Genomic DNA, 23,016 nt, shown 5'->3' with positions numbered 1-23,016 from the left:
CACTGATTTAAAGCTGAGCCAAAGAACTTTCACTAATGTCTTGTATTATGTCCAGGTACATTCTGCATACACATTTATGTTAAGAATATCTAATTATTCTGTTGAATTAAAACAGAGATGCTTAACCTCTATTAGCTGTATGTCTACCTGTGTTACAATACATACAGTAAAAATAAACTTTACCTGCCCTCAGTTTCTGTGCCATTGTTTTTGTTTTGTTTTGCTCTCTGCAACCTATCTCGGAGGAGATAAAAATTACTGTAGTCTTAATTGAAAGATAGACTATGCTGTGTTATTGCTATAACACAAAAAAGAAGCACTGATCAGGTGGCCATGATGACTATCACACTGTAACACTGAGAAATAAGCTCCGAAATGAAACCTTTACAAATTGTTATCATTATTTTATTTTTTCATTTTACATTCAAATGTATTGAGCGACAGTCCCAAATCCAAAAAGTTGGGACAGTAAGTACACTGCAAACAGATAGCATTTATTTATTTATTTATAAGTCAACTTTGAGCTGTATTTAAACAAAAAACAGTACAAAGAGAAGATATTAATGTTTTATGATTTGATTAATAATATTTAATTGATACCTGCAACACATTCCAAAAAGTTGTGACAGGGACAATGTAAGATTAGACATCTTGTGAAATGTTCAAAAACATCTTAAGCATGCTTGGATATAAAAGGAGCATCCAGGAAAGGTGCTTAATGATCAGGAATGGGTCATGGCTTGTCCCTTCACCAAAATGCATCAGCAAAAAATCCAACTGTTTAAAAAGCAACATCCCTCAGTGAAATATTGCAAATATTGTTTCACCCTCAACAGTGCATAATACTGTCAAAAGATTTAAGGAATCAAGAGAATTATGGCGAAAACCACAAATGTATGCCCGTGACCTTCGACCCCCCCAGACGGCACTGCCAGCATGTGAGGGATATCACCAAATGGGCTCCTGAATACTTTGACAAGCTGCTGTCAATAAACACCATCCATAGGTGCATCCATAAATACTTCCCACAGTGGAAGTCATATGTCAACAGCGTTCAGAAACACAGCTGACTTCTCTGGGCTCGAGCTCATCTGATTAGGTCTGATGCACCCGGTTTGACCCACCATCCTTCAAGATGCATGGAAGACAAGAATCAAGACTCTTCTCTGTCCAGGCACCCAGGTGGTGGAACGAACTCCCACTGGCTGTCCGACCAGCAGACTCTCTTGCGGTCTTCATAAACAGACTGAAGACACATCTCTTTTTACAGAACTTAAATGAGCACTAGTATATATTGTAATGTACTGCAGTCATTGAATATATTGCACTGCAGTATGTTTAACTCTGTTTCTTTTCTCTAGGTATCAAATGGGCTTTTGTTTCTAGCGTGTTTGTTAGAGCTCAGCACTGAAAGATATATACACATTTTGGAGCAATAGATGCTGCCTTTTATGCACCCATGTTTATTTCCACATGACAACACCAAGTCACATTCTGCTTGTGTTACAACCGCATGGCTTCCTGTTTAAGAACTTCACTTTTTAACTGCAATCATAGCAATCATTAGGGCCTGGTTTTCAGTGGAGGGTACAGTGTTCGCCACATGCAGTTTACTTAAGATGACTATGTATGCAAAAAAAGGTGCAAAAAAAGCTGAGCTGTGGATGCATATGAGACACTTAAAAGCACACCTCGCTCACAGCTGCACTTAGGAATAACTTGATAAACTGCTGCAGTAACTTTACTCAAAGTTGTGAAATCACATCAAATCTTGAAACCTGCCTTCTTATACAAATTTTCTGTTCCAACAGAAGTGATGCAGCGGTAACAGACACCAGAACATAACTACTGCATCATTTAAGGTGGAACAGGAAAATCTGAAGAAGTCAACTTCAGCCTCATATTTTCTGTCACTTTTCCAGGATAACACAATAGAAAAAGTGGTGAAATAGATCAAATGCAGGTAGCATAACTGAACACATTTGGACTGGCTAAATTCTTCAAGTCTTTTGAAAGAATTGTGGCTTTCATGTGTTTTGATGGCAGTCCAGAACTTCTGTTTGGAAAAGAAATACAACGCTTAAAGACCCTCTGCTGCAAAACTGCCCCTCTGTGCTTAGTTCTGACTGACTGGGCCTGTTTACACCTTGGATTAACATGTGTTTTTGATGATTGGATCATATTCGGATTTCATTTGAATGGATACAAATCCAGGTGTAAACACAAGGTGTAAGGGCACATTGTGTTCATCTTATGATCGGTTTTGCATAAGAATATTCCCTTCCCCCTATTTTTCTCAAATTTTCTTTTCTTTTTTTTAAGTTCTTGTTTTCACTATGCACTGTAAACCTCATTATAAATAATTGCACATGAACACGTCAGGAATGTATTGTTCACTCATTTGTTCAGGCATTTAGGCATCTAATGCAGTGAATGGGTCCTGTACAATTGAGTGCATTGCAAGAGCTATGTGTATAGCCACGTTTTCAGAGCTGATGAAATGTGCATTGTTTGTGCCTTTAGGTGAGCTAAACTGTATTAACAATAAGGAATAGAGATACTAAATGAATGTATATGACAAGAACATCATTGTAGTGGTAAATGTGAGTCGTATGCATGGGTTATGACTGAATAATTACAACTGTAGGAGTCAGTATGGTCTAGCTGTGAAAGTGTCAGTGACCTGTTATGAGTCTCACATAAGTAGCCTGCAATATTCAAGATGGACAGGGGATGGCACTAGTGAACTAAGAAGCTAATCTATTTCAGGGCAGCCTTTTGTTAAAAGTTGTGAGTTACTTGAGTCGTATTGTACCTTGTGCAGATACAAAAAAAGAGCTGGTGCAGCGAAGGGGTCCTTTACAATCGAATGCATTACAAGAGATATGTGTACAGCCACGTTTTCGGAGCTGACGTAATATACATTGTGCTTCCAGCTTGTGAAGAATGCAAATAAACTCTTTTAAAATTCATGTGCGTATGGAAGCTCTTCATTTCCCACCACATGTGCAACATTCAAATATTCCTCAGTTTATAGCTAAACTAAATAGTAATGTACTTCGACATTCGATTTAAAGTTACACACAGGATCTACTACTCCAAAACCAGGTAAAGTGAAACTTATGAATCAATGTCTCCACAGTCTATTCTGGCTTTATTTTGTGCCACAAGAATTCTGGTGTAGTGTATTCCAGTAGTTGTTGACAAAGCCTGATCACAACAGCCCCTAATAATTGCTATGATTGCAGCCAAAAAGGTAAAAATCTTAAACAGGAAGTCCCCTAATCTTCTTTAATTCAAGAGATGGTTAAATGAATGGATTTTTGTTATACAAATGGAACAACTATGTGCTAATGAGTTAAAAAAAAATAAAAAGACATTTCCTAAATGTTTTATAAGAAACTTGAACTAATATTTGATTCCCACCACTGTAACACAGTCCTCATTGTGTTTTTTTTTCATTTTTCTGTTCTTTTCTCTGTTTTTCTTCATTCCTGCTCTTTGTTATGTATTTTAAAAGCTACAAAAACTGAAAGATACACACTTATGAAAGGTTGATTCGTCAGGGGTTGAACCATGAGTTCTACACAGAACCATTTTATGCTTAAATTGTTCTTTGCATGGTTAAATCATTCTTCAGATTGTTGGAGAATGTGTTGTATACGGTTCTATAGAGAACCTTTTTGAAAATGGCTCTATATAGCACCAAAAAGGCATCTTCTATTGTTACAAGGATGATATCATAACAGTAGAAGAACCTTTTTTGGAGTTAATTTTGGTGTTGATTTATCAGTCTACTCAAGCATTAGCAGAGATCAGTTACACTGAGTTTAACCTCTTAAAATCCCAAACGTATTACATACTAAGTCTTATTATTCACAGAATTCAATACAAACTGGTTTAGCTTTTCTTAGGTTACAGAAGTGTGTAAAAACACTTTGGGCCCTGGCCATGTAAGAGCTTAATAATTGCTCATCACATTGTTTTATCAGTCTACTCAGTCTTTAGTAGGAACTTCTGTGTTTGTAAAGAAAACATTTTTTGAGTTCTTCTTTAGAGTACATTGCATTCATTAATTTTAAAATAGTTTATAGTTAATATTACATAATATTTATAAAATATAACTTAATGATTAATACTTAATTTTAGACTATGTTGAATTAGAAAAAAAACAGTAGTTAGTTTTCAAGCTGTTGTCGACGCTAAAATGTAGTTGCTCTTCTATTGCACTTTATATCCATTGGTAGGTGCAGGATATATTAAGCTGGGGCAGGTTTATGGGGCCCAGGGTCAAGTTAATCTCTCTTTGTGTAGCATGTATTTGCACTTGCTGAAGCTCATTTCTCAAGAGTGTGGTGTGTGTGGTTTTATAACTTGTTAAATTCGTAGAACTAAAGCTCATCACAGAGAGGAACTGCGTGTTAAGAAAATTTCCCGACACTTTAAGTTTGTCCCTCATCATCAGTTCTACAGCTCTAAACTGAAGCAGCCATCAACAGATGAGTCATTTTCATTCAAATAAAAATCAGATGTTCTTTTTTAAGGCTTTATTTTTCTTTTATTTATGTATATTGCATAAATAATAAGGCCCTTGCTTTGCCTATATGATGCCCATTGACCAATAAGAATGGTGCTCTTTAGCTTACGAAATCAACCTTGTTTACCATTTTATAAATTTACATTATATACCTCATAGATATATACGGTCGTATGCAAATATTTGAATGTCCCACGCAAACTGAAGTGTTGACTTTCTAACTGAAAATAAGTTTAAAAAAAAAGTCCTCTACAGACAACTTCTCACATTTTAATGTACAACTATTTACTGTTTATTTGTTGAACATAACATATTAGAGACAAAGAAAACATAAAATGTTACCTGTGCTAAAATTATGGCACATTTTAGATTTGATATTTTTTCTGATATGTTACACTCCAGAAATAAATAGAAACTTAAAAAAACAAAATGCATCTGCAGTTTGCAAAAGATCACATGGACAAGCCAGAACAATGTTTTGTGGCTGGATAAGACTAAAATAGATCTTTTTTGGTTTAAATACAAAGCATTATGTTTGAAGAAAGGAAAACACTGCATTCCAGCATAAAAAACTTATCCCATGTGTGAAACGCAGTGGTGGTAGTATCAAGTTTTGGGCCTGTTTTGCTGCTCCTGGCCAGGACGGCTTGCCATCCTTGATGGAACAATGAACTTTGAATTATACCTGCATATTCTAAAGGAAAATGTCAGGACTTCTGTCCGTGAGCTGAAACTCAAGAGAATGTGGGTCATGCAGCAAGACAACAATCCTAAGCACACAAGTTGTTCTACCAAACGATGGTTAAAGAAGAATAAGGTGAATATTTTGGAACGACTGTAATTCTATAGAAATGCCGTGGAAGGACTTGAAGCAAACAGTTCATGGGAGGAAACCCACCAACATAACAGAGTTAAAGCTGTTTTGTACAGAGGAATGAGCTAAAATTCCACCAAGCCGACGTGCAGGACTAATCAACAGTTACTAGAATCATTTGGTTGCAGTTATTGCAGGACAAGGGGGTCAGACCAGATACTGAATGTTTCCCATACTTTTGCCAAACCTAAGATATGTAATATTGGATCCTTTTTTTCAATAAATAAATTACCAAGTCATATATTTTTGTCTCATTTGTTTAATTTGGTTTTCTCTTTCTACTATTAGGACTTACTATTAGTTACTTACTATTAGCACTATTAGGAAGTTTTAGGTCACATTTACGCAGAAATATAGAAAATTCTAAAGGGGTCATAAACTTTTAAGCACCACTGTATGTCATTTTTGCCATTACAAGTGCTGTTAGAAGTATAACTGTTACTAAACAGTGGTATCAGGAACCATCTCTGCATTTCCTCTATTATCAGGAGATCACAAGTTCAGTCCCTAGTGAAGCCAAGAGTCCAAGAGAGCACAATTGGCTTCCCTCTCTCTGCATGGGCAGGATGTCCCTCTCTTCACCCATGATGAGTGTTCCAAAATGAGAAGAGGTGCAGAAAGCACTACCAGGTATTTCAAAGACCTCAAAATGCATCCCTTGACTCCAGAAGATGACATTGAGAACTTCTCTGCCATCTTTGAGTGGATTGCGAAGGTCTGCTACTGGCACAAGGAGGACTGGGCAAGCCGGTTACTTCTCCTGCTTTCAGGAACCGTTCAAAGTGCCAATGTGGCCAAGGACACTGATCATGTCAAGGACAATGAGATCGTCAAGGATACATACATACATACATACATACATATATACATACATACATCATCTAAACCGCTTATCCTTATGGGTCGCGGTGGGGTGCTGGAGCCTATCCCAGCTGTCATCGGGTGGAAGGCAGGATACACCCTGGACAGGTCGCCAGTCCATCGCAGGGCAGACAGACAGGTCAAGGATACAATACAGGCCAAATATGAAGGACACTTATCACCAGAAGTTTCAAGCACTGGAGGTCTATCCTGGGAAGAAGAAACATAAACTCTATGTCCACCTGAAGGACTTATTTTTTAAATGATGAAAATGATCTGATGTATTCAAGCAGCACTCAGACCCTAGTGAGGGAAAGTCTTGCCACTGAAAAGCCTTGTCGCTTTTAAATACTGTAAAGCAGAAACGCCCTAAACCTGTAAAACCCAACCAACAGAGATTCCGGGTAAATGTTCTTAAGCTCCGCAAAAGGAACAGCCCCTTGAAAGCCATCATCTATTACCACACCCCACATTCAGGAACCAATTTTGCAGTGATTGTTGTCTGAGGTTGATGGTGTAAAACAGAAGAACACATTACTTAATAAGCAGGTTTACAGGGGAATCCTATATCAACATAGCAGATATATAATTTGCTAGTTTTTTCCAGCTGCGTTCAGGTTAACAATAATGAAGCTTGGGCATTCTATACATTGGAGAGGACATTTGTTCATGTATTAATTTGTTAGACATGAAAGTATTAAACATACTTTAACTCGAGTTAAACAAAAGATTTAATTCTTCTCAAAAAGTACCATTACAGGGAAATAGGTACTTATGTGCTGTAACTGCATGATCTGACAAAAAGTTCCAAAATTAGTTCAGTGATGGAAAAACACCACACCATAACACACATACCGGTTTCCTCCCACAGTCCAAAAACATGCAGTTAAGCTAATTGGACATGCTAAAAATTGCCCCTAGGTGTGAATGTGTCTGTCTGTCTGCCCTGTGATGGACTGGCGACCTGTCCAGGGTGTATCCTGCCTTCGGTCCAATGACAGCTGGGATAGGCTCCAGCACCCCACTGCGACCCAGAAGGATAAGTGGTTTAGATGATGTATGTATGTATGTTTTACGTTGAGAAACTTCATTCTTGAATTATTGCACTTTTGATGGTGCAATCTTTCACAGAGTGGTGAACCCTCCCCATCTTTACTTCTGAAGGACTCAGCCTCTCGGGGATGCTTTTTTATACCCAATCATGTTACTGACCTGTTACGAATTAACCACCAGGTGTTTGTTGTTTTTTAGCATTACACAACTTTACCAGCCTTTTGTTGCCCTGTCCCAACTTTTTTGGAATGTGTTGTTGGCATGAAATTCAAAATACACATATATTAAGTTTCATTTGTTATATTATCTTTGTACTATTTTCAATGAAATATAGGGTTTAAATCAGGGTTTAAAAAAAATCATTTGGAAGCTAAGTGACCAAGAATTAGCAATTAACAATGGTTAACAAGGTGTCATTTCAGATGTAATAGTCTAAACTGATATTGATGTTAAAATAATGCCACAAAAGATAAATAATGTGTTAGTATATTCAATCTTTTAGTTGAGCCAATTTGACAGAGAGGCACTCACAAGGAACTGTATGAATTATGCATTACTTGTGAATTTAGAACTGGTCAGCATAACCCTTTATAATGTAGGAAAGCAGTTCTTGTAGTAGTTGAGGCAACAAGATGGACAAAACAATTATTTCATTCTGCTTTCATTCCTCTTTTGAAAAGTGAAGTATTTTTTTGTTCTACAAACAGTGCAGCATTTGTAATACATACAGAGAAAAAGCTGATCATGTACTACTAGGCTACTAACACAGAGAGCTCAGTTTGTGGTTACAGGTAACTGGCCCATGCATTTATACCATCTGAAAAAAAATGGCTTTTTGAAAACTTACTAAAAGATGAACTTATGGTTGCATGTATCCCATAAGAACATTTCTTAACCCTTGTGTTGTAAAAGGGTAAAAAATGACCTAACACTATGTTTAACAGCAGAGAAAACACCCTAAATCATCTCTTTTTAGCTGGAAACTTGATGAGTGACTGCAACATTAGAAAAAAGTGAAACATTGCCGTTATTCATATTTCCATGAAAGCTACCAGGGTACAAAGATTGTCTTAGGGTCATTTTTGATTTGGCAGTTATAAAATCTACACACACTATGAAATTACACACCATAAAAAGCACAACGTCTCACACACACATAATGATTATGTGTTCTATTGATTGAACTCAGTAAAACCTCTGGGCCTACAAAGATACAGGGCAATTTTTCATGCCGTGATGCCATTGATTCAAGGCAGTCTTAGTGCACTATGAAGAGGGAAAACCCTGATACTCCCTAAGTTTATGATGAATGACATGTTGTTTCTTCATGCAAAATAGATTTTGGGATTACAATTTAATTGCTAAATTAAGAAATGCATTATCTCTACAGGATGCAGAAAAGTTAGTTCATGCATTTATTACTTCAAGGCTAGATTACTGTAATGCCCTGCTGTCTGGATGTCCGAGCAAAAGCCTTAACAAGCTTCAGCTAGTCCAGAACGCTGCAGCCAGAGTCCTTGCTAGAACCAGAAAGTTTGACCATATCAGCCCAGTTCTATCAACCTTACACTGGTTACCAGTTACATTGACTATAAAATTCTATTACTGACTTACAAAGCACTAAACGGACTCGCCCCTCAGTACCTGAGTGAACTTCTCTCCCACTGTGAACCATCACGCCTACTTAGATCACAAGGTGCTGGCTTACTATTAGTACCTAGAATTAATAAAGTTACGTCAGGGGGGAGAGCCTTCTTATACAAAGCCCCCCACCTTTGGAATAATCTTTCTGTTAATGTTCGGGACTCAGACACAGCCTCAGTCTTTAGGTCTAGACTAAAAACTTATTTGTATAGTCAGGCCTTTGGTAATTAGTTTTCCATGTCAGATCCAGACCTAACGGAGTCTCTGCTGCTCTGTTAATTCACTCATTACAGAACTGACTCTCTGTGTGTTTTTCCTCTCTTTGCCGAGTTGAACAGCTGCCCATCCTGTGCGTCTGATGCTGTTGCCTCGCCTGCCTTGATCAGGTGCCCACTGCTCGCCAGCCCTCTGGACTCGCTCAACCACCACTGAGCTTCATGCTGAACAATGCCGTGCAAACCTCACCCTCACAAACTGACCCTCCCAATGATGATGATGCTGCTGCTGCTGCTGCTGCATAAACTAAACGAATCAATTTAACCATTGCTCCACCTGTTTTCCACATTGTGTACTACAATACCTTATACTAACAATGTTTGCTATCCGGTGTCAACCAGAAGAGGATGAGTTCCCCTTCTGAGTCTTGGTTTCCTCTCAAGGTGTCTTTCTCCTGCACTTAGGGAGTTTTTCTTTGCCAGTGTCGTCACTGGCTTGCTCATGTGGTTTGGACGGGGATTTCTTTCTGTAATGCTGATTTCTCTGTAAAGCTGCTTTGTGACAGCACCTGTTGTAAAAAGCGCTATATAAATAAACTTTATTTACTAACTTACTTACATACTAATTAAAGTACTTTATTTTAGGGGTTTATTGAAGGTGGGTTATTTTTGACTCATAGGGCATTGGGATTATACAGAATGTTAAGACTACACAAGGGTTAACATGCATGTGTTGAAATCGTGACAACAAATTAAACCTTCAACCATTCAATAGTATAGAATCCCAACTAAGTTAAAAACAGTCCGCTTTAACTGCTTTAACTTTCAACTTTATTAGCTAGCTTTGTTCAGCCAACTTAAAGGTTGTTCACAAACTTTTCCCCTCGAATTAAATTTTTTATCTCTTGTTTTTATTTTAATTACACTTCAGCACTGTTTTTCAGTCTTTATGTTCTTTATGTAGGTTCTACTTAAGCACTTTGAAGTGCCTTTTCAACCAGAAAATTACCTTTTTCTCCAAGGAGTAAATTAGGGTAAACACTTTTTTATTTATACTCTTCACAGTTTCCTTTCTAAAATAGCATAGCAACTATGGTTATGTGGAAAAAAAATAACTGTTGTGGAAACTATTTAAACTGTTGTAGTAGATAAAATGTTTTTTGCTGTAGTTTTACTTTTCCATTGCTCTTTATTTCCATTGGTGTGAGCATGGTATGACTAAACTGGGTTTATGGGTCCCAGGGTCAAGTTAAACTCACCATGCATAGCAGGCATCTAGTTTTGTGCTTACATAAGCTTATTTCTCAGCAGAGAGGGGAGTGTGGTTTTTAACTTGTTCTTAAATTCTCAGAATTTATGTCATCACCGAGAAGAACTGAATGTTACGAAATTTTTCGGATAGCCAAATTTCCCCCTCATCATTAGCAACAAAATCCACAGCTCTCCAACTCTGAACTAAAGCACCCATTGATAGGTGGGTCATTTTCATTCAAATATAATACAGATGTTCTTTATAGTGGTTTTATACTGTTTTTATTGATGAAAATTGCCTTTGCCTGTATGTAACACTTTAATGATGGGTGGAGGAAGGATGCCGGGGGCAGGTGTGCAGACGGAGGGCTATACACAAGGGAAAAAACGACTCGGCTTTTCAGCCCATACACAAATTAAGACAAGACGCTCGCTGGGACTTTTCAGTCCCTTTTTCTTTCTTTCTTGTTCAGTTCAGCTTAGCTCAGCTTAGCTTAGCTCGGCTCTCATGCCTTCACAGGTCTCCTTCTCTCTCAGGGCTCTGCCACCTACTGAGAGAAGAGATGACTATAAGTAGGCTGGCAGAAACAAGGCACAGGTAAACATCATCAGCTACTTAGCCTGCTGGTTCAGCCCGACCAGCTTCTCCGTCCTGCCCCCTTCTCCATACTATGGAAAGTGCTATATAAATATACAGTGGGGCAAAAAAGTATTTAGTCAGCCACTGATTGTGCAAGTTCTCCTACTTAGAAAGATGAGAGAGGTCTGTAATTTTCATCATAGGTGCACTTCAACTATGAAAGACAAAATGAGAAAAAAAAAATCCAGGAAATCGCTTTGTAGGATTTTTAAAGAATTTATTTGTAAATTATGGTGGAAAATAAGTATTTGGTCAATACCAAAAGTTCAACTCAATACTTTGTAACAAAACCTTTGTTGGCAATGACAGAGGTCAAACGTTTCCTGTAAGTCTTCATCAGGTTTGCACACACTGTAGCTGGTATTTTGGCCCATTCCTCCATGCAGATCTCCTCTAGAGCAGTGATGTTTTGGGGCTGTCGCTGGGCAACACGGACTTTCAACTCCCTCCACAAATTTTCTATGGGGTTGAGGTCTGGAGACTGGCTAGGCCACTCCAGGACCTTGAAATGCTTTTTACGGAGCCACTCCTTCGTTGCCCGAGCGGTGTGTTTGGGATCATTGTCATGCTGGAAGACCCAACCACGTTCCATCTTCAATGCTCTTACTGATGGAAAGAGGTTTTGGCTTAAAATCTCACGATACATGGCCCCGTTCATTCTTCCCTTAACACAGATCAGTCGTCTTGTCCCCTTTGCAGAAAAACAGCCCCAAAGCATGATGTTTCCACCCCCATGCTTCACAGTAGGTATGGTGTTCTTGGGATGCAACTCAGCATTCTTCTTCCTCCAAACACGACGAGGTGAGTTTTTATTTTGGTTTCATCTGACCACATGCTATTCTCCCAATCCTCTTCTGGATCATCCATATGCTCTCTGGCAAACTTCAGACGGGCCTGGACATGTACTGGCTTAAGCAGGGGGACACGTCTGGCACTGCAGGATTTGAGTCCCTCTCGGCGTAGTGTGTTACTGATGGTAGCCTTTGTTACTTTGGTCCCAGCTCTCTGCAGGTCATTCATCAGGTCCCTCCGTGTAGTTCTGGGATTTTTGCTCACCGTTCTCATGATCATTTTGACCCCACGGGATGAGATCTTGAGATTTTCTTACAATTGCTCCCACAGTTGATTTATTATTCACACCAACCTGCTAGCCTATTGTAGATTCACTCTTCCCAGCCTGGTGCAGGTCTACAATTTTCTTCCTGGTGTCCTTCGACAGCTCTTTGGTCTTGGCCATGGTTGAGTTTGGAGTCTGACTGTTTGAGGCTGTGGACAGGTGTCTTTTATACAGATAACGAGGTCAAACAGGTGCCATTAATACAGGTAACAGATAGCCTAATGAAGAGGCATTTTTTGTATTTAGCATTACACTGTTGAATTTGACTTGGTTTAGATGGTTCAGACACCAAATTTTAGTGCACAGATCAGTAATACTATATATTTCACATTAAATACCTTCTAGATATATACAGTAGGATGCAAACATTTGTGTTTTGTTGATTTTCTAAATGACAAAAGGTTAACACATTCTGTACAAACAACACACTTGTGCACATTTAATGCACAATTAGTGTTTATTTACTAAATTTAATAAAATGTGCCTTTTGCAGAAGTTCCAGCACAATTCATTTTTTTTTCCAATAGGGTAAACTCAGTAAATAAATATAAATTTCTCTTCGGAACAGTTCAACAGAACCACATTTTCCTGTATATGTACAGAATTAAGAGGCATCATGAATTCAACTGTAGTGACCGAGACAGAATATCCTGACTACAAGAACAATGCAGCAAGTCACACTGCAAGGTCATTATCTTGTGATTTGCTGTGTATTTCCTACGCAGTAATTAATGTGATGATTTTCATCCTGGGTTAAAACCTTTTATCATTACTGAAAATACAAAAAAAAGACTTGTGGAACAGGAAAGACTTCAACTGAACTACAGTTTTCTGAACAGTAAAGTTCCACAGTCTCAACAATACTTTATTTTTGTGCAACTGTAAGAGGTCTTCATTGTCATACGTTGTCAAGGAGTTCAAACAACAGTAAAGTTTCAAAGTCACAAAAATATTTTTCAACTTAGTCTGAGCATCAGCTTTGACTCTTTTACTGAAGATCTGGAACTTAAAACTGTCATATACAAACTAAGCACTACTACATGTAACTTGACTCCTGTTCCTACTTCATTGTTTAAGATGGTTTTTGACTGCATACAAACTGAGGTATTAAATATGGTTAACAGCTCTATTTTTAAACACTTCTTGCTAAAAACGTAGCATGGATCCCACTGGGCTTAATAATTTAAGACGCATTTCAAACCTTACATTTGTAAGTAAAATCCTAATGAAAATAGCTTTTAAACAATTAAATGCATATTGGTATATAATAACTTACTAGAACAATTTCATTCAGGATTTCACTGGACTGCCTTAATGTGGTTTAAATCTTTTCTGATGAAAAAAAAATGTTTTATTTCAGTAGCAAATCATATGTCCAAAATTTTATTGCTTCCTTTAGAGTTCCACAAGGTTCCATTTAAGGGCCACTACTTTTCTCCTTTGGCATGCTACCTTGAGGAAATGACCACTGCTATGCTGATGACTCAACTAATGGAAACACAGAGTAAACTTTCATAGCTATGCTGATGACACACATTTTTAAATTTTCTTCATCACTGACAGTCAAGATTGTGTTGACATGCTAACAAATTGTGTGTCAGATGTCAGATGTGTGTCTCCAAATGGATGTCAAAAATTGTTAGCAGCTTAAACAGGACAAAACTGAAATTCTGATTCTTGGCCCTGAGTTTCAGAAAAAAACTAATGAGAAATAAGATCATTTGGTGTCAAATGTTAAATGTATGGAACCTAGGCGTTATTTTAGGTTCTCATCTTAGTTTTATCCCTCATTTAAATAATAATTTTAATAAATAAATATTGGTAAAATCAGATATTTTCTGTCCCAGAGTAATCCAGAGAAATTTGTTCAGGTATTTGTCACAAGTAGAATTGATTACTGCAATGTTCTTTTGACCAGGCTTCCCAAACAAACAGTACTTTCTCCACAACTTACACAAAATTTAGCAAATCCTGACAAAAAATGAAGAAGACAACTCATGGGGCTCCCGAGTAGCGTAAGTGTCTGTTCTTTGGCCCTGTCATCAGGAGGTCACAAGTTCAATTCCTGGGGATACTACAGCCATCTCTGTTTGAAAAAATATGTTTGTTTTAAATAATTTGCACTGGCTGCTTGTGTACTCCAGGATAGATTTTAAAATGATTTTATTGGTTTTAAAGCTCTAAATGGTCTAGCACCTGTGTACCTCACTGAATGCCTGTCACTTTTTGTTCCAACATTGACCTTAGCTCAGCAGAGTCTGGCCTTCTCCGAATACCCAATGTAAACTACAGAAACAGTAGAGAGGCTTCCCTGTTCAGTACAAACTTTTAAGAATCATTTGAAAATGTATCTTTTTAATCTAGTTCTTACTTAACTTACTGTTGTCATTTATTAAATAAATCTGTCCAAAGAATCTTGTTCCAAAATTGGACAGGCTTTTTTAGATGTTTTCTAGAAAAATCTATTCCTTTCTGTCTGTTGCTATCAGTGGTTTGCATCTTGAGGTAAACCCTCTGTATTTACGTTCATTAAGTCATCTTTTGATTGTAGACTTAGACAATGATACACCAATCTCCACATAAATGTCCTTGATTTGACTAAATGTTGTGAAAGTTTTTCTTTACCACAGAATAAATTTTGGAATCATCCAATGAAGTTGACATGGTCTTCCAGGCTTTGTAGTACTGCTGAGCTCATCAGTGTGTTTCCTCTTTTTTTAGATTGTACCAAATTGGTTATTTATACACTGCTATCTCTCTGATAGGTTTGTTTTGTTTGTAATAATGGCCTCCTTTGCATGCATCAAGGTCTCTTTAGACAACATATTGAATTCCCATGGACAGCTATGCAATGCATTTTTAACACTAGGAATAAACTCCAAACCTTTTATGTCCATAATTTGTCATGAAATAATGAGGGAACAGGCCAAAGCTGGCATGAAACTGCTTAACAGTCAACTGTCTAATTACTTTGAGCCTAAACAATGGAGGGACTGTGTAAAAAAGAGCTGTAATTTCAAAATAGTTACTGCAATATTTTTCTTAAACCCCTAAAATTAAACCTGAACAGAGTTGGCCTCAATCGCTTGTCAAGGAACGCTGTTTTTAAACTGCTGTATTATTTGCTGATGCATTTTTGGCCAAGTAGAGAGCCTTGACCCATCCTTGCTCATAAAGGCTCTTCCTGGATCCTCCTTTTATGACCTTATCATTAGTATGTCTGTTTAAGATGTTTTTTTGAACATTTCACAACATTCCTCATTTTAAATTGCCCCATCCCAACTGTTTTGGAAACTTGTTGCAGGCATCAATATCTGAACAAGTGCATATATACAAAAAAATAATTAAGTCAACAAGTTAAAATATTAAATATCTTTGTGCTTTTTGTTTAAGTAAAGGTCAAAGTGAATTTACAAATCACCTCTTTCTGTTTTGATATGCATTTTACACACTGTCCCCATTTTTGTGGAATTGGATTCGTAAAAGCTTAGTAGGAGTTCCTAATATCAGTCCTGGTGACCCCATGCTCTGCACATCTTTGTCCCAGACCACGAGGAGCTTGTAATTAGTTAATGAGTTGAATCAGGTGTGATACATGAGATAAACATAAAAAAATTGGCATAGTCTGGGACACCAGAACCGAGATTGGGAAACCCAGGCCTAATAACTAACTAAGTCCATGTCATTTTGATTAGGGTGGATTTAGTCATTTGTAAAACAACCAGTCTTCCCAGTGCAATCACCCTTTTCCGGTTTGTGCACAAAAGCTTAAATTTTTAGGATTAGTAAATATCTATCAGTAAGATTGCCATTTCAGCAGCATTTTCCAAGGAATCAGGGGAAAAAAAAGAATCTTGGGAAGAAACCAAAAACCTCCTATTTTGTGTTATGCACTTGTATGTGGTAGGACTGGGCAACCTAATAGACAAATACTGAGATGAGTCCTCTAATGCAAGCGGTCCTAATCTTAGTCCTGGGCTGTGTCCAGAAACCTAAAAAGTTACTGATTTTTCTTACTATCTTACGATCTTTCTACTGCCAGCCCTTACAAACAGCTTGTGGTTATACAGGTGTTGTTTGATTGTGGTTTAGGAGATGTTCTGACCCCAAGAACTAACTAATGTCTGAATTCCTTGTTTGAAGACCACAAGAGAGTCTGCTGTTCAGATAGCCAGTGGAAGTCCATTCCACCACATGGGTGCCAAGACAAAAAAGAGTCTTGATGCATCTTAAAACCTGAGCTGTACTTGAAGCTAGAAGGCCTCAAGTTACAGATGTAAGTTTTGACCATTGCCATCACGTAGGGTGGGGCTGGTCTATTTGACTTTGTAGATAAGCATCAGGGTTTTTTTGAAGGTAACACATCAGTGGAGTGAATTTATGAAGACAAGCTATGCTGCTGCATTCTGGATGAGTTCTCTGATGGCCCACGCACTGAAACCAGCCAACAGTGAGTTGCAGGAGTCAAGTATTGAGACGACAAGAGACTGAACTAGCACCTGGGTGGCCTACCAAGAGAGAAAGGGTCAAATCCTCCTGATGTTGAAGGGGAGAAACCTGCATGACTGAGTCAGGTTCATAATATGAGCTGAGAACAGTAACTAGTCATCCAGAATCACACCAAGCCTTGCATCTTCAGACAAAACAACCAATAAGTTCTCAAATGAGATGGCAAGATCATGGTGAGGACCTGTATTTCCAACCTGCCACAGAGCCTGATGATCCAGTTCTACACAGTGATCATTGAGTAAATCACCCATAACCATCTGATTTGGCTCCTCCACTTCACAAGAATGAGCTTCCAGTGCATAATCAGGATAACAGAGAGGGTTGTTGGTCTGCCAACGCTTCAGGACATCTACAAAGGTAGAGTGATGAAGCGCACTGGCATTTTGGACATCACCTCTTTCACTCCCCTCTGGTAGAAGAATCAGGGCAATCAAATCAGCACAGCCAGACATGCTAACAGCTTTTTACCCAGAGCTGTACAGTGGACACCTAATATTTTAAACTTAAACTAAACCAAACAAACCTCCTTATTGTATTACTTTAACTCCTCTGTTACATAATGTTATTTGCAGAACTGTACAGATGTAAATTTCAGAAAATATGCATAACCTTCTGTAATATTCTGTAATTTATAGTATATGGCATTAGACTTTCATATGTATAGGTATTCTTATCTGCATGTACAGATATTCACACTTCTCTTTAGATCCTTCATTGCCCCTTCATTATTATTTATTCTATTTATCATATTTTTAATTTTATTTTCCTATAGCTAAGTACTTGTTAACAGTCCGTTTGCTTTTGTGGTCTGTTTACTATGACTTACATGTCATATACACCTATCAGGCATAACATTATGACCACCTTCTTGTTTCTGTGCTCATGGTCCATTTTTTCAGCTCCACTTGCTATATAGGTGCACTTTGTAGTTCTACAGTTACAGACTGTAGTCCATCTGTTTCTCTGCATACTTTGTTAGCCCCCTTTTACCCTGTTCTTCAGTGGTCAAGACCCACATGGACCCTAACAGAGCAGGTACTATTTGGATGGTGGATCATTCTCAGCACTGCAGTAACACTGATGTGGTGGTGGTGTGTTAGTGTGTCCACAGCAGTGCTGCTGGAGTTTTTAAACACCTCAGTGTCACTGCTGGACTGAGAATAGTCCACCAACCAAAAATGTCCAGCCAACAGCGTCCTGTGGGCAGCATCCTGTGACCACTGATGAAGGACTAGAAGATGACCAACACAAACTGTACAGCAGCAGATCAGCTATCATATCTGACTTTACATCTACAAGTGGGACTGACAAGGTAGGAGTGTCTAATAGAGTGGACAGAGAGTGGGCACAGTGTTGTAAAAACTCCAGCAGCACTGCTGTGTCTGATCCACTCAGATCAGCGCAACACACACTAGCAGAATGAACTGGATCATTTTTCAGTGATTACCTGTTCCCTTGGTTACAGGTACAGTTTTTAACAGGTAATCAGTAATATGTAGTGGACTACATTTTTAAAGTAACCCTTTTAACTCTGGTTCTGCATGTTAACAATATAGAATACCTTTTTCAACCCACTGGCTGGAACTCCTATTAAACAATCCCACCATGTATTGTCATCTCTTGTAGATGTCTGGGGCATCACTGGGGTTTACACCCACAACCTCCTGGTAGGAATTAATATTTAGTCTGTTGTACCATTCAGCCATTCACTTCAAATAGGGGTTAAACTTTTGTTAATATTTTGCATTAAATTCAAAAGGAATAATGCCAGTAAATTTATTTGTTACCATGTGAAGTAATTTTTTAGGTTGAACTACAGAACACTTTTGCAGTGCATAAGGTGGGTTGAACAGTGGGCCGTGGCAGAGAGTGGTGTGTGGCTTTCGTTCTGGATTTCTTAGAACCGAGGTGATCAGAGAGAGGAACTAAAAGTTGCGAAATGTTCCTGATAAATAGTTTGTCACTTAGCGTAAGCCACAAAAACATTACCACTGCAGCTCTGGACTGAAGCAGCTATTGACGGGTGAGTCATTTTAATGAAAACATAAACCATTCTTTACGCTCATTTTGTTTTGCTTTCATTCATCTTGCCTTGTGTTTGAAATGTGCTAGAAAAATGAGACCTGTCTAGACCTTCCTTGCCTGAATGAGGCCCAATGGCCAATGAGGGTAGTGGTCTTGTACAGATCAATACACAGAAAACGCCCTGGGTAACAAAATCTTTCAGAATATAGATCATTTTTCTGCACAATTGACTTTGAAAGTTATGATTGACTTTCTAATTGAAAACAATACATTTGCTGCAGAGAACACACTGCACGCTGTACTATCCAACTGCTGCTTATTTGCTGAATTTAACATAGTGGGGGAAAGAAACAAAACACAAAATGTGGCCTGTGCAAAGGTTATTGCACATTTTAATGCACATATTATAAATTTCGTGTTTTCTTCCCCAACCCCCTTCCCTCATATTTGTCAAATGCAGCAAATAAATAGAAATTGTGCACTTCAATTTTTACCATGTTTAAGTTCTGTTGAGGATGTGTGCTTATGTCCAACAAAACATGTCTATCACCAGGGATTTACAAATTTTAGCATACTGGTCGCTCTTCATTTTGGCATGTATTTCATGTGTCACCTAGGGAAAAGTAATGTCATGCATGCAATGTATTTCACAATTGTTTGTGAATTGTTGTTTTCAAAATGTGATGTAAATGTGTTTAAAGTACTGCATGATGGAAAGCAATATAGCCTTGCTTTCATTACATTTTAAGGTGGATTGTATTCACTTTTGTTCACGCTTGGTATTAACATCTGTCTTAAGTGATCTGATCACAAGTGGTTTTTTATACTGTAATGATTTCATTTCAATTTGACACAAATTACTTTTCATAAGCTAAAACAACTTTCATTTCATTAGCAAACAGTTTGTCAATTGGCCAATTAATATGTCTACACTTTTGTCCACAATTCCATCCATCCATCCATCATCTAAACCGCTTATCCTTCTGGGTTGCGGTGGGGTGCTGGAGCCTATCCCGTCATTGGGCGGAAGGCAGGATACACCCTGGACAGGTCGCCAGTCCATCGCAGGGCAGACAGACAGACAGACACAGTCACACACACACTCACACCTAGGGGCAATTTTAGCATGTCCAATCAGCCTGACTGCATGTTTTTGGACTGTGGGAGGAAACCGGAGTACCCGGAGGAAACCCACACAGACACGGGGAGAACATGCAAACTCCACACAGAAATGACCCTGGTCACCCAGCCGGGAATCGAACCCAGGCCCTTCTTGCTGTGAGGCGACAGCGCTACCCACTGCGCCACCGTGCCGCCCTTGTCCACAATTGTGAAGCAGATATTTTGTTGCACTGTGGGGATATGATACAAGGTCCCTTTCTTCCCAGTATTTTTGTCAACCAAATCTACACCAGCAACACTTTCTCTTCTAAACTATCAGCCAAGATATCTGATTAACAATTATTTGATGTTTGTAATAATTACTTAAAATATGGTGATTACTTCTCGGAATAAATTGTTTCTTTTTGCTAGAATGTGAAGATGACAGGGAGGACAAAGGCATCATAAGTGGACCTGGGCAATAAAAGATGCATCCTCTGACTGTTTTTCCACAGCACTAGTTTCTTGTTTACTGCCCTGAACCATGCAAAACATGTTCTGACCAAGCTAGAATGTATCACAGCATTTCATCATTCACATTCAGTAGTCCAAACATTGGAGAAGACTGAATTTTAGAAAAGTTGGTCTAAATTCCCACCTGAATTTTAAACATTTTCAAGACTCATTTCAGCACCTCATGGAACTTTTGTTTGTTTTTTCAAAATTTCAAAGGTTGGATTACAGTATACTTACAATAACTTATAACCTTGATGTACATTGGATAAATATATGCTACTAGAAATGTAGGAATTTGATGACAATTTTTAAGTATGGGGGTGCATCTATTATGTGTTTGGACTCTTACATCTTTTCACTTCTAAAAATCAACAACATATGTAATTTTGCCAGTGGTGCCCATACAAATGTTTGCTCCTTTCTAATCAGTAGTCAACAAAACCAAACGTTTCTGTTTGTGTTTGCTGTACAGAAACAAGAGGCATCATGAATTCAACTCCACTGACAGGGACAGAATATCCTAACTACAAGAACCACACCACAAGTCAGACTACGGATTTGTCATCTTGCGACACGGCATGTATTTTCTATGCAGTAGCAAATGTGATTGTCATCATCCTGGGTGTTGCTGGAAATGGTTTGGTGATCTGGATTGCAGGATTTAAGGTGAAGAAGTCAGTTGTCACCACCTGGTACCTGAGCCTGGCACTGTCTGACTTCATATTCTGCTCCTTCCTGCCCATTCAGTGTTGTTTATATGGTCAAAGGCGAGTGGATCTTTGGGCGCTTCATGTGCAAGTTCACTTCCTTCATCATGTGGCTCAACATGTTCAGCAGCATCTTCCTCCTCGTCATCATCAGTGTGGACCGTTGTGTGACCGTTATGTTTCCTGTGTGGGCTCAGAACAAGCGTACTATAAGGAAGGCCTTTGTGATAGTCATGCTAGCTTGGATCACTGCAGCAGCATTTAGTACACCATCACCTGTTGTGCGAGACATCCACCTTGAGCAAAAGACAGTTTGTAGGTATAAGTACGAAAGTATGAAAACCTATACAGCTGATGTAGTGTGCCGATTCATTTTTGGATTTGTGATCCCCTTCCTGGTCATTATCATCTGTTATGTTGTCATCATTCGAAAGCTGAAGTCCAACCATATGGCGAAGTCTAAAAAGCCCTTAAAGATCATGACGGTGCTGATCATTACTTTCTTGATCTGCTGGTTGCCATATCACATTGTAGCTTTGATGTTTTTATTCATGCCGTTGAATCGTTCATTGCCCACGGCATTTGTATTTTGTGTCTTTCTTTCCAATGTGAACAGCTGTCTGAACCCATTTCTTTATGCATTCTTGGGGAGGGATTTTAAGAAGCAATGTAATGCGCTGCTGTCAAAGATTGAGAATGCAGTCAAGGAAGATGGCCTGTACACCATTCAAGGGACAGTTACTACCACCTCTGGGGAAAGCAGACATTCAACTAGTGTTTAAAGTTTTCACTGAGTATGAGACCCTTTAACTGCTAATTGTACACCAAAATATATTCACTTCAGTTAATTCTTTGATTCTTGAAGAAGTGCCTCATTAAAAAACTTTTATCTTGCAAAAGGGAATGGCAAAAACATATACTGAACTTTGGTATTTGGAACCGTAATGTTCCACAGCCACAACAATACTTAACCATTACTTGTGTAACATAGCCCTATGACACGTCTACTTGCAACTTTGTGGTGCCACGTGCCATTAATTTGAGTGGAGAGCCCTGCCTGTTTCACGCAGCGCATAACAGGTGCTGCCTTGCCATGCATCAAATGAAAGTTAAGCAAGATTTCTGCTTGATGCAAATGAGCCCGGCAGCACTGTGTTTAGCTAATAAGGAATGGCAAACAGTACATTTTTTTTCAAGGAAGAGAGGGGCTCTATTCTCTTTTCTGACTCCATTACAGTTTAACATATTGAAAATTATTGATTGTATGCAGCACTGTTGACAGTGGACATTTTAAAAGGAAGATATTTAATGATATAAAGTTTACATGGTTTGAGTGGGAACCAAAATTGAATTCATACAGAGCTCTGAAGTTACTTACCAAGGTAGCTAGCTTGCTAACTTTCTAGCTTTTGCAGACAACTCATTCATTCTGAAAATTCTAAATGCATTCAAAATCTGTATTTAAGTCTCAGATCAGCTTTTGCATAACAATGAAACCTATAAGAAGCAGCAAACAGCATATCAGTTTGTTTAGTTTAAAAAAGTATATAAACTAAATTACGTAATGTGCCTGAAATTTAGCTTTGCCTAACTTCTTTGACATACATTTTAATCCTCCTGTTGACAAGAGGCCATTGCAGAACTTATCCACATTGTATGCAACTGGAGCCAGTAAACATACCCAGCAGCTTATTGTTGAAGTAATGGAGTGCATTCGGACCCAACACTGCATGGATTACCCAGTTTTGATGACATTACTGACTAAACGTAGTTCTGAAATTGGAATGACCTGTGATCTGTATCGCGTAATGTATAAAGGAAAACAAATTGAAAAAATGTTCAGGTGAAATAGTCATGTTTCTTTCATTGCTTGCAACATTGTTTTTTTTTTTGACTTTCTGATTGTATCGAATCATATATATTTGATTTAAAAAATAAAACTATGTTAATACTCTGAAAACACTAA

The 23,016-nt window shown here is 38.3% G+C and overlaps 1 protein-coding gene across 1 annotated transcript; it reads left to right on the top strand.

Moving 5' to 3' along the window:
* The first annotated feature begins 18,687 nt into the window (after nucleotides 1–18,687).
* On the top strand, nucleotides 18,688–22,049 carry LOC118827371 (C3a anaphylatoxin chemotactic receptor-like). Its single transcript, XM_036598709.1, is given in 3 exon segments — nucleotides 18,688–18,724; nucleotides 20,816–21,081; nucleotides 21,083–22,049. Coding segments are annotated over 2 exon segments (1,002 nt in total). The 5' UTR covers nucleotides 18,688–18,724; nucleotides 20,816–20,829; the 3' UTR covers nucleotides 21,833–22,049.
* Nucleotides 22,050–23,016: the final 967 nt, after the last annotated feature.

Source organism: Colossoma macropomum, unplaced genomic scaffold (assembly GCF_904425465.1).
Source record: "Colossoma macropomum unplaced genomic scaffold, Colossoma_macropomum, whole genome shotgun sequence".
NCBI classification, from domain to species: Eukaryota; Metazoa; Chordata; class Actinopteri; order Characiformes; family Serrasalmidae; genus Colossoma; species Colossoma macropomum.
Note: the sequence above shows the minus strand (reverse complement) of the source record. Positions and strands in the feature narration are given on the sequence as shown.